General features: G+C 41.9%; 1 protein-coding gene across 4 annotated transcripts in view; it reads right to left on the bottom strand.

Annotated features, from left to right (window-relative positions):
- Window positions 1-15,275, bottom strand: part of FGF13 (fibroblast growth factor 13) — a 577,215-nt gene that overhangs the window by 57,821 nt on the left and 504,119 nt on the right. For 3 of the 4 annotated variants that reach the window (XM_027962875.2, XM_042242259.1, XM_042242261.1), the window contains 2 exons: window positions 10,955-11,065; window positions 5,466-5,569 (listed from right to left, as the gene is read on the bottom strand). In XM_027962875.2, the coding sequence (XP_027818676.1) occupies window positions 5,466-5,569; window positions 10,955-11,065 (215 nt within the window). Of the gene's footprint in view, window positions 1-5,465; window positions 5,570-10,954; window positions 11,066-12,950; window positions 13,854-15,275 lie in introns of those variants that run through there. The other variant, XM_004022306.5, reaches the window with a different exon arrangement.

The raw sequence follows: 15,275 nt of genomic DNA, 5'->3' as shown, positions 1-15,275 counted from the left end.
TTCAGATCCCAAGTCCGCCTGGGCCCACGGGATCAGTAACACACACTGCTTCATTCCCATTGCATCAAGCCAACACTCAGGGAGACCTGCTTTCTGGTCTTGAATCTAGTTTGCCCAGGACCATAAAACAGCAGTTAAAATCACTCTTAAAAGTCCTCTCTAGAAATATATGAATAGAAAAGTTTTGGTTGTCAAAGGATTTCTACTTATCTACACATTTTAGCTACCCTTACAGTAACCCAAGCAACATTGTGTACTCTGGAAATGGAAAGCAAGTGTTGATGAATGGTAAATAATTAGGCAGGGAAAAACGCTGTTACTAAGTTCTGGAACATTTCAAAATCAAAAGATATTGCTTTGGGCTCGGCTTTGAATCTTTACTATCTTGTTTCTAATATCTGTTATTATTCCTCTATTAAAATAGATACTAGAACATTAATAACACTTTTACATTTAAGACTCGATTTCCTTTAGTTAATGTTTATTTCAAGCAGCTTTGAAACATGTATAACAAAGAGCTTTATATGATTAAGTTTCGAAGAACTCTGACAAGCTTCTGTACAACTCATTATTCTTGGTAAAGAAAAATCAAAGGTATGAACAAAGTTCTCTATACACAATGAGTAATAATTTCCTTACAGTTCTAGAAAGACTTAGTTATATCACGGACAAAAGTAAATATGTTATGAAATAATGGCTAATTATGATTCTCTGTGCCACAGATGGTTTCTCACTGCCACTTGAGCCTACATCAAGTCTGCCCCCATGGCAACAAGGAAAAAAGGGAGGGGGGGAAAGGTGCAAAAATCCTGAGATTAATCATGGAAATCAAATTGCTCTCTGTAGCAATAACAACATGGAGGTATTGTTTCTTTGTTTAATGGCCAAAGAGGGGTAAGAAAGGGCAAAAGTGTAAAATTGAATTTGAAAGAAATCAAGGGATGTAGAAGCAGAAATGCAATAGAAGATAGGAAACAGAAAAGGAAATAAAATAAGAAAGCTCTTCCAAGGATCAGCATTTTCTTTCATCTCAAGAAACAGTCCTTCAGAAATGTAAAAGCAATTTGTTTGCAAGAACAGAAAAAGATCAGTTTCAGAAATTTCAGATATGGGACAGAGTGTCTATAAATGCATGGTTTCCAACTTCATTGGGGGTGGAGGTGGTTCTCAGTGCTACTCAGCAATCATTTTTCTTACTTGTCTTATTAGTGGTTTTCAACCCAGGCTACACATTAGAATCAGCTGGGGAGCCTTAGAAACTATTCCTACACAGACTCAACCCTCAGATATTTTGATATTATTGGTTCCTGTTTAACACACAGAATGGAATTTTCTTAAAGGTCCTCAGGTGATCCTAACAGGTAACTAAGATTGTGAACTATCATCCGACTAGGAGTCAAAAAACATTTTTTTTATAAAGGACAAGATCATAAATAATTTAGGCTTTGTGGGGCAACTATTCAATTCTGCCATTATATTGCAAAACTTTTGAATAGGCGTGACTGTGTCCCAGTAAAACCTTATTTACAAAAATAGGTGGTAGGCCTGATTTGGCCTGTGGGCCATAGTTTATCCACCCCTGGTCATTAGACTGTCTCTTTCCTCTCCATTTCCCTAAAACCCCTGTTGCAAACCTTCACCCTGTGTCATCCCTATGCCTGATTTTTAGCTGATGACTCTTCATCTTGCTTCAATCATCCAGCTGGAAATTCCTCAACTTCCTTGTCCATCACCTGCAGATTCAGTGCACCTATGTTCACATCTGTCCTCATCGATTTACTGTAGAAGCAGTATCTCTTCAAGGTGAATCTGATCTTCTCACATATTCAGTTCCATCCCTCTCTCTCTGACTCCTTTGAGACCCTTACTCCAAAAAGGATCCCATCTCCTATGTCTTCAACTCCATCTCTACTGGCTCTTGACCTTGAGCTAACAAATATATTTAAGAGTCTTAGGCAAAGAACCCTCAAAGCCTTCTTCAGTTCTGTGTCCTCTTCTAAATACTCATCCATGTCTCCCCTTCCCTTAGAAATTCTACAGCTACTGCCTGTCCCCTGTCGCTTCCCATTCACTCTTCAAGTCACTGCAGTCCAGCTTCTGTGTCTACTACTCCACTCAAGGCGCTCTTAGCAAGAATGCTCAAGACCTTCATATGGTAAATTTCTAGTTCTTGTTTTACTTGTTTTCTCTGAAGCATCTGACATTGTTGACTCTTCTGAAAGCCCTCTCCCCACTTGGTTTTCACAATGCTATGGGACCTGTCACAATCTGTTCTTCTGTTGCAGGGCTTCCACGCTATTATTGCCTAATATTATTTGAAAACTCTTTTTTTGCTTCTCATGCTATGTATTCCTCAGCTATTCTCATGGCAACAGCCACCACCTACATGTGATAACTCTCACATTTTATCCCTAGCTCACACCTCTTTCTCAAGCTCTAGGGTCATATTTTCAAACACCTATGACAACCTGTACTTGGGTATCTTTTTTTTCCTACTATTGTTTTTCTTTTATTCTCCATCTTGGCTAATAGCTCACCATCAACTCAACTGCCAAAGATAAAATTCTCACTCTCTTGCAGGAAGAGAGAATAATACTCTAATAATACCCTAATAATACTGTGCACATGTTAAACAATGTCTACCTGAAGGTATGTCACTTCTATCTGTACAGTGGATGGCAACTATATACGTTCAACTGTACATGGTGCTCCTGTTTTCCCTCCAAATCCAAACAGCCACCAAATCCTCATGATTCTACCTCTGAAATACCTCCCGAATCCATCTCCTTTTAGCCCCTGCCACTGCAAATGTTTTAAGGCAGACTTTACTCAGCCCATAATTTTCAATAACTTCTTAATAGATTGTTTTCCTTGCCATAGCAGTAGCCTCTGCTTCCTGTTCCTCTTTTCGCTTCTTCCTCAGGTCATTGTCCAACCCTATTTTCTCTTTGCTAACAAAACTAGTTGCCATATTTCAGGAGTAGAAGTGCCATGGTTTTATGTAAGGGACTAGTGATCCTTTCTCTTTGATTACCCATTCTTCTTGATGAAATAAGATATGTCACTTAGCTTTTTGGTCTTGTGTTGCTAAAATCACTAAGACAGGCAATATCCTGAGAGTCGGAGTGCTACACTTTAAATAAGATGATCATAAATGAATCACCCACTAAGGATGGTGATCAACGTGGTGATGGGACTCCAAGTCACAATCAGTAAGAAGTAATGGGAAGAATCAGAAAATTTATCCTGGAGAAGATTCCAATTCTTTCCTGGAGCAGATGAATTTGGATATCTTTTTCCTCTGAACTCCAGGATTATCAATCAGACATCTCTCCTCCTTAACCAAGACATAGCTTCTTTTCTTTAATAGGAAATATTTAAGATTTCTTTTCCTTAATGGGATATGTGTACAAAGAGACCCATATTTGCTATAGACTGGCCTGCCTACCAAAGAAAGGAAGCCCATCCATCTACAGTGCTGAGTCCCCTGGAAGGTCTTCCTTAGAAATGAGCTCACATTGACATTTACCATTTGCTAGAATAATGGTCAACTTGAATGGTAGGGTATGAGTTTTGACATCAATCCCTTCCATGTAATACTCTTGCCCTAATTTTCTTAATGGGAGCATGTGTCATACTAACTAACTTACATGACATTTTCTCATTTTAACTTAAGTATTATTTCCAAACTGTTTAAAAACATTTACTATTGCCAGATTAAAATTAAAAAAAAAAAATCCTCTCATCAGTGCACCTCAATGGTGACCACAACTCAGGGAAATTCTGGATGCGTTACCAGTAATGACTTCCTGTGTCATCTGCTATTTACCTTCTCAAAAGTATGCCCCACATATTCCATTTAGTTCCCATGCCTGCACAGTAGTTGCAGAAAGCAATCATTTCTTTTATGAAAAACCTACCTTTGCATCTGGTCCTGGTGAGGTAGTCTGTTGATCTAAATAAGGTTAATTAAAATTCTTCATTGTTAAATTACCTTATCTCAATGCACAAATCTGAAAGACAAATCCCTTTTCCTATTGTTTCTAATAATGTGTGTGTATGTGAGTGTTAGTCAGTCAGTCATGTCTGACTCTTTGCTTCTCCACTGACTATAGCCCGCCAGGCTCCTCTATCCATGGAATTCTCCAGGCAAGAATACTGGAGTGGGTTGCTATTCCCTTCTCCGGGGATCTTCCCAACCCAGGGATAGAACCTGGGTCTTTTGTACTGTAGGCAGATTCTTTACATCTGCGCCACCAGCGAAGCCCTACTTAGCCATGTATTTAATAAACTGAAAGATCTCATGTAGTTTGAGATACATTCAAATCTTGCATTTGTAAAAAGGATAAAACCCCTGCATTTATTTAACAATAAGACAGTAGAAATGGCCTGATGGGAATGCTGATAGGGACTGATATTTGAAGATTATGCTGCTAATCTTTTATTGTGAAATCTGAAATGTTCTACCCCAGTTTACCAAATGAATGAGCCCTTCAGTTCCACTCTTCTCCCTCCCCTCTTTCTCATCCTAGCCTCTGAAAAACAGAGTTATGATATGCTTTCACCATTTCTAAGAATCTTACTACATACCTGGCTTTGAAATAAATTTAAGGAACAGGCCAGAGCAAGAGTGTTTAAAGGTAACCACTTTTGCACTTTAAGGAATAGATATCTTTAGTCATGGTAATAGACTGCTTCAAGGCTATCTAGAACAAAGTCTGACAAGCAATTTTCTCCATTTTTAACATCTTATCTTTTTCTTAGACTATATGAAATTCAAAACAAAGATTTTAAAAATCCATATATTAAGTGGTTACCTGTAATCAGTAACTAGATCTACTGCTAATAGTAAAATCCTAACCCTGGCACTGTACCATTTCTGCCTATATTTAAATATAAAAATTTAAAAAGCTTAATGTGGCCCTAGGTTCATAGCTGAACTGTTGTCTACATTGTTTATAAATTTCTTGAGAAAAGTTTCACTTTTTACACCATTCATCACAAACTTCTAAGAAAAAGCCAAGCTGGAATTTGTATGTAAGAAGAGTGTACTTGATGGAAAAATAGTACTTAGAGATAGCAAACATGACCTAATTGAACTGAAAGGTAAGATAAACATGGATAGATATATGTTGAATTGAGTTGTACAAATGGCTTTGCTTCCCACGGTTGCAAAGCAAGTCTGCAAGATAGACATTTGGGTTGAAAATAACAACCCAAATGTCAATGTATGCAAAGATGTTTAGTGAGTCTTTGAATTTTATACCAAAAAATGCTAGCTTCAAATGATTAATTAGTAATATATATACTTTCATTGGAAATTAATTTGTCTTTTTTAATATTTCCATCCAGAACACTCCTTCTTGAATCACACAAACCTACAGTGATAACACATATGTAGCAACTTCCCTTCATATCAGATGAAAACTAGAATAATCAAACCATGAGCACAGTGAAAGGCTTACCGAGGTGTATAGGTATCCCTCGCTATTCATTGCCAAATACAGCTTGGTTTGAACTCCTTGAATAGCCACCACTCGAAGACCCACAGGGATGAGGTTAAACAGAGCTGCAGCCAAAAAGAATGTGAAAACAAGGTTACAATATCGAATTCCATAGCTTTTCAATGTTTCCAGCAGGGCTATCTGGTCTTCCAAAAGTAAAGTCTGCTTGGTAAGAATATTCATATATGTATATATGGATAGATAGATATAGATGATAAAGCCTCTTCTACCTTTCAGTACCTTCAATTCATGGTTGTAGTCACATAATGGGGATGTAATTTTCAAACACCCTGGAGAAAATGGAAGGCAATTCCATGGTTTGTACAGTGTTGGAGGTAGGGAATCTTGATGCTTTTGAAGCGATCCAGTTCCAGGAATTAGTCTACATATTAAATAACTTTATTGTCAACAAACCAAGGTTTTAAACTGCTCTCTTAGACAACTGCTGAGATTCACAGACACAGATATGATCTACCAGTTGGGGAGAGATTCCTAGAATCTTAGAAAAGACACTAGTCCAACTCCTTCACCTAAATTATCTGTATTATTTCTGACACAGTAAAAAAAAAAAAAAAAAAGAAAAAGAAAAAGAAAAAAGAAATCCAGGACTTGAAAAAAAAAAAAAGTCATTTTGGAATCTTATGTTCCCAGAGTAGTATTTCTTAAAGAACATTTTTTTAAGATGGGGTTCAGAGGGGTCTTAGCTTTTAGTCTCTGGGAGCAAAGGTTATAGGAATAAAAACAACGAACTTGAGAGTTTTATTTAATTTTTTTTCCTAAATAGTTGTAAGTGGGCAGCTGGCTGGTGCCAAAGAGGACTTCATTTCTCCATTTGAAGGTCTGATTGCGTGAAACTTACATCCCGGCTGTCCTCACAATCACACACCACTCACTGGAGAAAACCAGTGGGTGTCTTCCCCCTACCAGCTGTCTACTCCCTCCTACACCAGGAATAAAAATAAAACAGTACATTTTTAAAACATAGTGCTTGCCACACACATCTTTTGAAAATAGCCTGTGCACCTTTCTCTCAAGAGTCCTAGACCAATGTTGACGATTTTTGCTTTGGTGTGTAAGTTTATGGAGGATGATAAATCGGTCTGCTATCATTTCTGTGAGCACGAACGTAGTCACCCCGTGGGCAGGAAAATTTTTTCTCAGATCTCTTATCTTGATGTATATATATTCTACTGCAGTAGGTGGAGTTATAGAGATGAGAAATATTAATGAAAACTCAATATTCCTTGGTGAGCCTACAATGTACCTTTCCCTTAAAATCAGGGTGTTACCACAGAGGAGCTAGGACAGATTGTATGGTGCAAAATGCAAGTGTGCCTACCACATGCTGCTGATGGCACCTCATTCAATACTCATCATATTAAAAGCTGTGCCCTTCTGTTATGTGAGGTGAGGGAAAGGAATTGCACAGCTTGCAAGCTAGGATCTCATGCTATATTTGACCATGCAGTGCCCAGGAATGAAGTCTGATCTTGTTCAGCATGTCATGTGTATGTTCCATTTCTTTCTGTGATGGCACCTTGCTCACGGCAGGTGCTCAACACACATTTGTGGACTGCTAGCAATCTGTATGGTGAAATCATGATATTATATTTTTGAAATGTAATAGATCACGGTCCCATTACATAAGAGTTCAGGGTTTTAAAATTCTGATATCTAAGAAATCAAATGAAATCAAACAAAAACCTCCTTATGGGTTTGGCTTAAAAGGCATAGCACTAGACAACTAGAACACCAGCGTATGCTGGAGTCCTAGTTTAATCAAACTAATAGATGATGATAGATGACAGGTAATAAAGGATATTTAGAATTGTTTCTAGAACTTCATTTTTTACAATATTCTGAAACTTCTTAGTTCCCTGAATGCAGGTGGTAGGGTAACAAGCAAAAAAAAGAGAAAGAAAGACAGAAATATTTGATTTTCACCACATGCCCCAACTACTGACATGTATTTTAATGGGCAATAAAATGTTTAATTCTTGAACATTAGATAGCAGTAGAAGGAAGAGAAGCAAAGAATATGAGTAACCCATGACCAGGATTATCTATCCCTGAACAATGGTATGAAGTATACAGTGGCACACGGATTTTTCACTATGTACCATAGATATCTGTGATGCCCAATTCAAAAATAAAAAATACCACGCTAAAATAAAAAATTGAAGAAAACAACAAAAGTGGAGACTGACTGGTGATACCAGTCTAATTGTTTTTCTTTAGACATTTAATATCATAAACATTTAAGATCACTAAGATGAATTTATGATCAATTAAGATCATAAACAGGTTTGTTTTAAGTCTGTCTAAAGGGACAGTCTTTCTAGATAAAAATGAAAAGGAATTATTACATCAAGGGTGAGCTTGCACAGATTAAGTATTCTTCAATATGCCTCTGTTTCTCTAAATTTGGAGTACTTCTTCATGGACTTAGGATATTACTTTGATTAGGATGAAAATATGCTAAGCATGAGAAGAAAACAATGGATTTTATGTGTGTATCTAAAACACATTAATTAAACATCTGATATCTCTTCTTCCATTTCTGTCAAAATTTTGAGGAAGAAATAAAAGGGGCCCAGTTCTTGTTTCCTGATGTATCTACATAAAAACAATTAAACTCCTTCTACATTGAAAGATTCGTTATTCTTAGAGATGTGCACAGAATTGGCACTCAGTGTTTGCTTAATACAAAAAGGAGGCCATCTTTCTTTTAATCAGTTGGGTTAAGATCAACTTCTCAAAGGGTGCAATTTAAAAAGTGTATATTAACATTGATCAGAAAGACTTGACCCATTAAATTGGTAACACTACTGGAGGTTTGAAAGGGAAGTTGCCAATTCTAACATTGCCCTCACTGAATCCAAGGCAGATATAATAAAACTGCTCTCATGAAATGTCTATCATCTTTTCCTTTTCAGGGGGCAATACATAATTTACAATGGCTGATTTGTTCATGGTGAGGTTTTACTGGACTGATATTTACCATTGTAATAAAGCTACCTAAGGTTAGCTTAAATGCATAATACCATATATATGTTTTCAGAAATAGATGTATCTTGGTAAATGTGAATTGATTTGTTTTATCATGATCTGGCTTATCATGTCAGAATTAAAATATAAAATCAACCAAGGTGAACCAAGTGAGAAAAAAATATCATGAAAAACCCTAAAACTTAAGAAAAATATAAATATAAATAACAAGAATGCATATTAAGGAAATAGTATAGTAACAAAATAAATAATGAATGCCAAGAAAATTGCTTGGATTTAGGGGGGAAAAAAGAATACATCTGCATAGTTAGACTTCCATTTTAATGATGATCATTTTAATGATCACTTTAACCATTAAATATTCTTGTTTCATGATGACTTACACCCTATAATATACCCAAGTGGGAAGAAAAGCTAGCCCGCTGGCCTCTGATCATACTTGGCAGCTAGGGCAGAGTCAAGCCCCACAGACTTGCTGTTTCTTTTGAGACACTTTTCATTTGTGTGCTTCATCTTATGGTAATACTCACCGTTGGCTGACTCACCTCTCATTATTTCATTCTACCTAAACACAGATTCTGGCTCTTTTAAGGCCCAACAATATCATTAGTATGCCGAAATGCCATGCATATCAGTCAGTTATAAGAAAACCAAAGGCAGGAGCTATGCATATGCAGGAACTGAAAAGTAAAACTGACTACCTCAGTCCACAGTTAAGAAATGGAGCTTTATTTACATACACACGTGTGTGTGTGTGTATACGTATGTGTCTGTGTAGATATATGTGTGTGTGTGTATAGTACTCTACAATGACTAAATACACTGTGATCTTGAGGTGTGTGCCATATCATTGCTTATACAACAAATGAATCATCTGGGTTGTTTTCCTTTTCAGCAAAGGCATGTGAACATTGGACCCAAAATAAACTTTTTCACTGATTTCTGCACTAATCTGCAGAAAACGTTTAAACTGAGGGAAAACCTGACTGGCTGGGGGTCATTAGGAGCTGATCATGAACTTCCTTTCAGTAATGCCCAATGAATCCGTTTTGCCGAGGCACTTTGGAGAGAGGAGCAGCTTTGTTGTTGTTCAGTCGTGAAGTTGGGTCCAACTCTTTGCGACCCCATGGACTGCAGTAATTCATGGGACTGTTTTATGATGGACTCACATCTGTTATAGGGGAACAGTAAAACCCTCTAATTAGCCTTGACTCATTTTTTCAAATAGAAGAATATCTAGCATACTCATTGTAGAACTGCAACAGTAACAGCATTTTGCAAAACAGTGAAGAACTATGCAATCGTTTATGTATGGAACTTTTTCATCCTAGGTACCTACAGAGCTTTCTTTATGGGTAATTAAAGGTGACTTCCTCTTGAGGTCTTGCCTTGGCCATCAATCAGCCCAGGAAGCTTTCTTAAAAGATGTGAAACTCTTAACACTCAACATTGGAATCCTTGTCTATGGCTTTGCTCTCTCTAGCCCTGTACCTCTGAAAATGCTGTAGAGGACTTGTTAGCTTTCAGATGGGCTTTTCTTGGCAATGGTACAATTTCTGGGAGATTAATGAAGTCTGAGGGAAATGCAATATAAATTATGGAAAATTGGGAAGGAATTGTGAGAACTAGGTGATTTAGCCTCATGAAACATTGAATATGTCTATACCAATCTTCTAATTGCAAAAAAAAAAAAAAAACCCACCAATTATTATCATTGAAGAAGGTGTCACTATTAAGGAGTTCATGCATTTATGACACCAAATAAATAAAACCTATCACAAAAGGGTATATAACATCTTGGAATCACTATCCTTCAGTAATTGGAAATAAAACTAACTTTCTTTTTGATGTGTTTCTCTTTTAGGTTCACCATGATGGTCTCCAATTTGGTCTTGACTTAAACCATGATTAAAAATAAAGTGCTCAAAGAAATCTCTTTACCCACCTGTGGAAGTATCTCAATGTTAAAATCCCAATTAGTCTGAGAATTATCAGTGTGTATAGGGCAGGGGGAACAGAAGTGAAAGCTTGTAATGATGAATTCTCCTGACATGAAACCACTCTTCTCTCTTGGGATGAGACCAGTGCTTAAGAGTAGAGATAACTGTGCTATTTCAGGATCAGTGTGGGGGTGAGTAAATTTTCTGTGGGAAAAAAGTAATAAAATCCAAAGGACAGCCATAAATCTATCCAGATTACCATGGAGATGACATTTGGATTGTTCTTCAGATGGTGTCAACATTATTTGCTACAGTTCACTATTTTAGATATTTTTATGTTCCCCTTCCTTTAGGCTAACCTGCTGAAATGGGATTATATAGTGCTGACTCTATTTTGGATTCACTTCGGGATTAAGCAGGGTTGTTTACTTAAAAAAAAGAAAGAAAGAAAGTGTTAGCAATATGCTGGGATATACTATTACTTATTTTGCAGTCACTTACTGTAAGTGCTGTCCTCATCTTTGGTGCCATCAATAGTTCCATCTGCCTGCAGCTGCAAGTGGTAACCTTGTCGACTGTATAGTTTGGTAACTATACCCTTAAGCTGAGGCTCTGCAAAGAGAAAGATGGTTGGGATCAATTGATAAGTTGTGCACATATGGTTGAAAAGAATTAGAATTCTAATTCCATTTACAAATTTTAGTGGAAAAGGTCAACCGACACTTTTTAAAAAGAGTCCTCTGAAAGAAGGAAAACAAGCAAACAAACTGCAAGTTTCAGAACCAACCCCCAGACTGAAGAAACATTTGACTGCCACCTGGTAACATTGGTAAAGCCCTAAAGCTACTGACAGCCGAGACAGTTTCTGATGGCGTGTCCTTTGGCTTGCAGAGTGGCACCTCATCTCATTGAGCATTCAAAATGGCTTGGCAAGTGGCATATTCTGCCTTTTAACAATGTGCCACTTCTCATGCGGAAGGAAAAGGAGAAACACTAAGATGAGATTTAGAGTGGTTTTCCAAGCAGGGACCAAAAACACACCAGCAAAAGTTTCCCTCAGAATTACCACAATTGGAATAAAGCATCCCCTCCATTCTAAGAAGGTTAAAAATGCACAAACAACCTGGAACCCTATCAAAGGATTTCTGTTTAGAAAATTGAGCCGCCATACAAAAAAGAAGGGGAGAGAGGGAAAATAAACATATTAATTATCCTTAGGGGAAAATGTGTGCAAAAGAGCAGGGGTTTTGTTGGTGGGGAGGCAAGAAAATTAGTTCATACTTATCTTCAAATTTAGTATCAGAAATGTAATTATCCAAAATATGTGTTCTCAAGATAATTTTCAATTATGAATCACCATAGATTAATGAAGCACCTCATTTATCAATAACAGCCATGCTATCCAAAATTTGCTTTTATTGAATACAGACACCTGCACTGAAATGATATTTATGTCATTATTCAGACCACATAATCATGCTTTGCCACCGCTTAAACCTGTTTCAAAGCAAGCCTAATTTACAGCTAATTCCTTAAAAACTTCGAGCAAGCAGAAAATGTATGTCTGCATGTTCATTCCAGGATGTGTAGAACACACAAATAGCGAAATAACAGACTGACACGTCAGAAATTCTGTAATATGTATCTAGTACAAGTAAGAAAATTGAGTAAAGGATCCATTTGGTTAAGAAGAGCCAAAGAAGCTGCTTCTTCGCCTGAAGGTCTACCTTGACGCAACCCGACACCTCGAGCTGTGTGAATTTCCCCTGGCGCCGGAACACCGCGCTGCTCTTCTCACCGAATTGGTTCAAAAGGACCCACGATCTGGTTAAATTCTCTCTTCAATCCTGCATTTTAGGAGCAAGTAACCAACCAATTTGACTAGTCGAACCAGATCACTAAGCTCTCGGCCACAGGTTCTAGGAATCCATCCCCTCCTCTCCAGCAAATATTTCAAAGCTACACCACAAGTCTGTCCCAGTAAGCTTAAAAGTGACCAAAGAAACAGAATGCCTAGACAGCGGAAGCCCAGGGACCTTGGGGGTAGAAGCTGGGAGAGGAAGGGTCAGCGCTGCGGGGATGAAGGCAAGGGAGGGATTCCCTGGGTTCTCCCTGGGGGTAGGGGTGGGCAGGGGTCTGCGCAGCTCCGCGCCTCCAAAACACGCCATACACACGGCTGCCCAGAGCTCCCGAGCTTGCACACATGTGGCCTATCTGAAGCTGAAGGCGCGCCCGCTGGGCAGGGTATGCCCCCCAGCTATGCGCCTGTCCCACAGCAGTTGCAATGCAGCAAGTCTGTTACTGTTACGAAGGAGGCGAGAAGAGGGATCGCTTCCCACGCACGCACACCAGCTAGGTGGCCACATCCGCACTAGATGGGCCACCGACAAACTCACCTCCGCTTACATCCACGCCCCCCAGCCCCCTCCACACTCGTGAAGTACGGAGAGAGGGGAAAAAAAAAAAAAAAAGAGCCAGCCAAGAGCCCCCTTCCAACCTGGTCTCCTCCTGCGCCTCTTCTTGGAGCCGAAGAGTTTGACCCGGGAAAAGACGTTTAACTTGTTTTTGTCGCAGCTGGTCTTGCCTTTGCTGGGGCTGCTGACACACTTGCACGCGTTTGATTTCTCGCGCTCGCGGGCTTGTCGCTTCTGCCGGATGAGCGAGCTGGCGATAGCCGCCGCCATGGCCACGACGCCCACCACCACCACTTCTTTCGCGGCCCCTCGCCGGGTTCGCCTCCTCCTCCCGCGCCTCCGCCGCTCGCCCGGTCGGTCTCGCGCCTCCGCCGCCTTAGTCTCCGGAGCCGGCGCTTGCCCGGGCTTCTCGGCGCTCGGGCTTCAGCCGAGGAGGGGGCTCAGCATCCCGGCCGAGCTCCTCCGGCGGTGGTCCGGCTCCCGCGCGGGCGGCCGGCTTGCCTGGGTCCGAGCCGACGCCACAGCCCCGGGCCGGGATCGCGGGCGAGACTGGATGGCAGGCGGTGGCGGCAGAGCGGCGCTACTGCGTGCGCTCGGCCCCTGCGCCCGGAGGACACTGTGCGAGTCCAAGTGGCTCGGGTCGGAGTTTGGCGGCACCCCCCGCCCGGTGCCGCGCGGAGGGGGCCGGAGGAGGGAGGCGGGCGGAGGGAGGGAGCGCGGGCGGGAGAGAGAGGCCGGGAGCGCGGGCGGCGGCAGGGAGGGGGGGATGGAGGAACCGTGCGGGGTAGGGGGGGGTGGGGTTGGGGGGCGCGCCCTCGCCCTGGCCCCTCCGAGCCTCCCACTAGTCCTTGCAACTTCTTGGCCCGCCGATCGGGAAAAGTTGGCCGGTGCCAGCTTTCCGACGCGGCTCAAACAGGTAATGGCCTCGCATCTTCGCTGCTGCTGCTGCCGCCGCTGCTGCTCTGGGCGCGGCACCGACTCAGTATAGGAATTCTGTCGCCGCAGGCACCCTCCGGAAGAGCGCGCCGGCCTCCCGCGGCCCCCTCCCCCGGTGGCCCCTCCCTCCCGGAGCCCAGCCCGCTGGCGCCCTGCCGCCGGCCGCCCCCACCCTTCCCATCCCCCCAAGTCCCCTGCGGGCCGCTCGGGCTAACACCTGTCGGGGCTCCAGCACTGCCCCATCTCCTAAACCCTCCTCCCCTCCTCTTCCCCAGAGGAGCCTCGGGCGGAAACAGTGATGGAGGAGACACCGGGATGAGGCAGTTGGGTTGGAGGAGCGGGGACGGGGGTGGGGGTTGCTTGGAGATGGGGGATGGCGGAGTGGGATGTTCCGTTACTGGGTGATTCTGAGTTGTCCCCATGACGCCCCGGCTGGAGCCCAACGAAAGTTCGCCAGCCCCTTGCCCCAGGCTGGGACTCACAACACGCACTCCCCTCCTAACACAGACTCGCTGAGGTTTTTCGCATGGCGACACTTGTAGCCATTCAGGAGCGAGGCTGGGGCCCGAAGACTGGTTCAGCCTCCCCCCGCGGCAGCAGCAGTAGCAGCAGGCACTGCAGAGCTGCGCCCGCACACCACGCTGCCACCCAGTGGTTTTTGCTGACTTTTCATTTCAGGCCAGTTTGTGCCTTCCGAACCCCGTTTTCCCTCTGCGCCCCCTCACCGTTCAGCTCGGCTTTGGAATCCACGCAAAGAAGTCGTGTACAGAAGCAGTATCTGGGAAATGCAGAGCTGAGCCTTTCTTTAAGCTCTGGCGTGTCTCCAATATCCTAACTTCTTTTATTTTTATTTCCCCTGCTCCTCAAGCTCAGGCAGCCTGCCTCCCTCCAATTCAGGAATCAAATGTGGCTTGCTCGCCTCACTCAGTTCACAAGTTCTGCCCCATCTCTTACTTGATTTCTATGCCAGAAAGGAAGCCCCTCAACAGTAGGTCGGCTCTGACATGGAGCTATCACTACTGTTCTATCGACTAGACCTCCAGCTCTTTTCAGAACTGCTGTAGATGCAAAACCAAATGCCCAGGCTCTGGTCCTTTCCTGAGCTCTTGGGCCTGAGCCTCAACTAAGAAACTGAAATCTTTCAGGCTTCTTACTTTTAGCCCGTCAGAGTTACAGCTCTTGAACCTTCTGTAAACTACACTGCTCCACCGGGTAAGCTGCTGCCACCTCCCTTCCACCTTTCCCCCATCTTGAAATGTCTCTTGCCCTATGGGAAGCACAACTGTGTCTGCTGAAGTGCATTGGCCTGAAGGTTGCAGTGACTGAAATGGATAGACACCGGACAATGATGCCGAAGAGTCGGAAATTTCTTGCAGGTTAGTCTACTGCTCTTTTGTGCTTTGTGTTTTCCCAAGAGAAAAGGGAGGACAAGGCAGAAAAGTTTTAGCATCTCACGTCCACTGAAGTATCTT

The sequence above is a fragment of the Ovis aries genome, chromosome X (assembly GCF_016772045.2).
Source record: "Ovis aries strain OAR_USU_Benz2616 breed Rambouillet chromosome X, ARS-UI_Ramb_v3.0, whole genome shotgun sequence".
Classification (NCBI taxonomy): Eukaryota; Metazoa; Chordata; class Mammalia; order Artiodactyla; family Bovidae; genus Ovis; species Ovis aries.
This window is presented reverse-complemented; position numbering and strand designations above follow the sequence as displayed.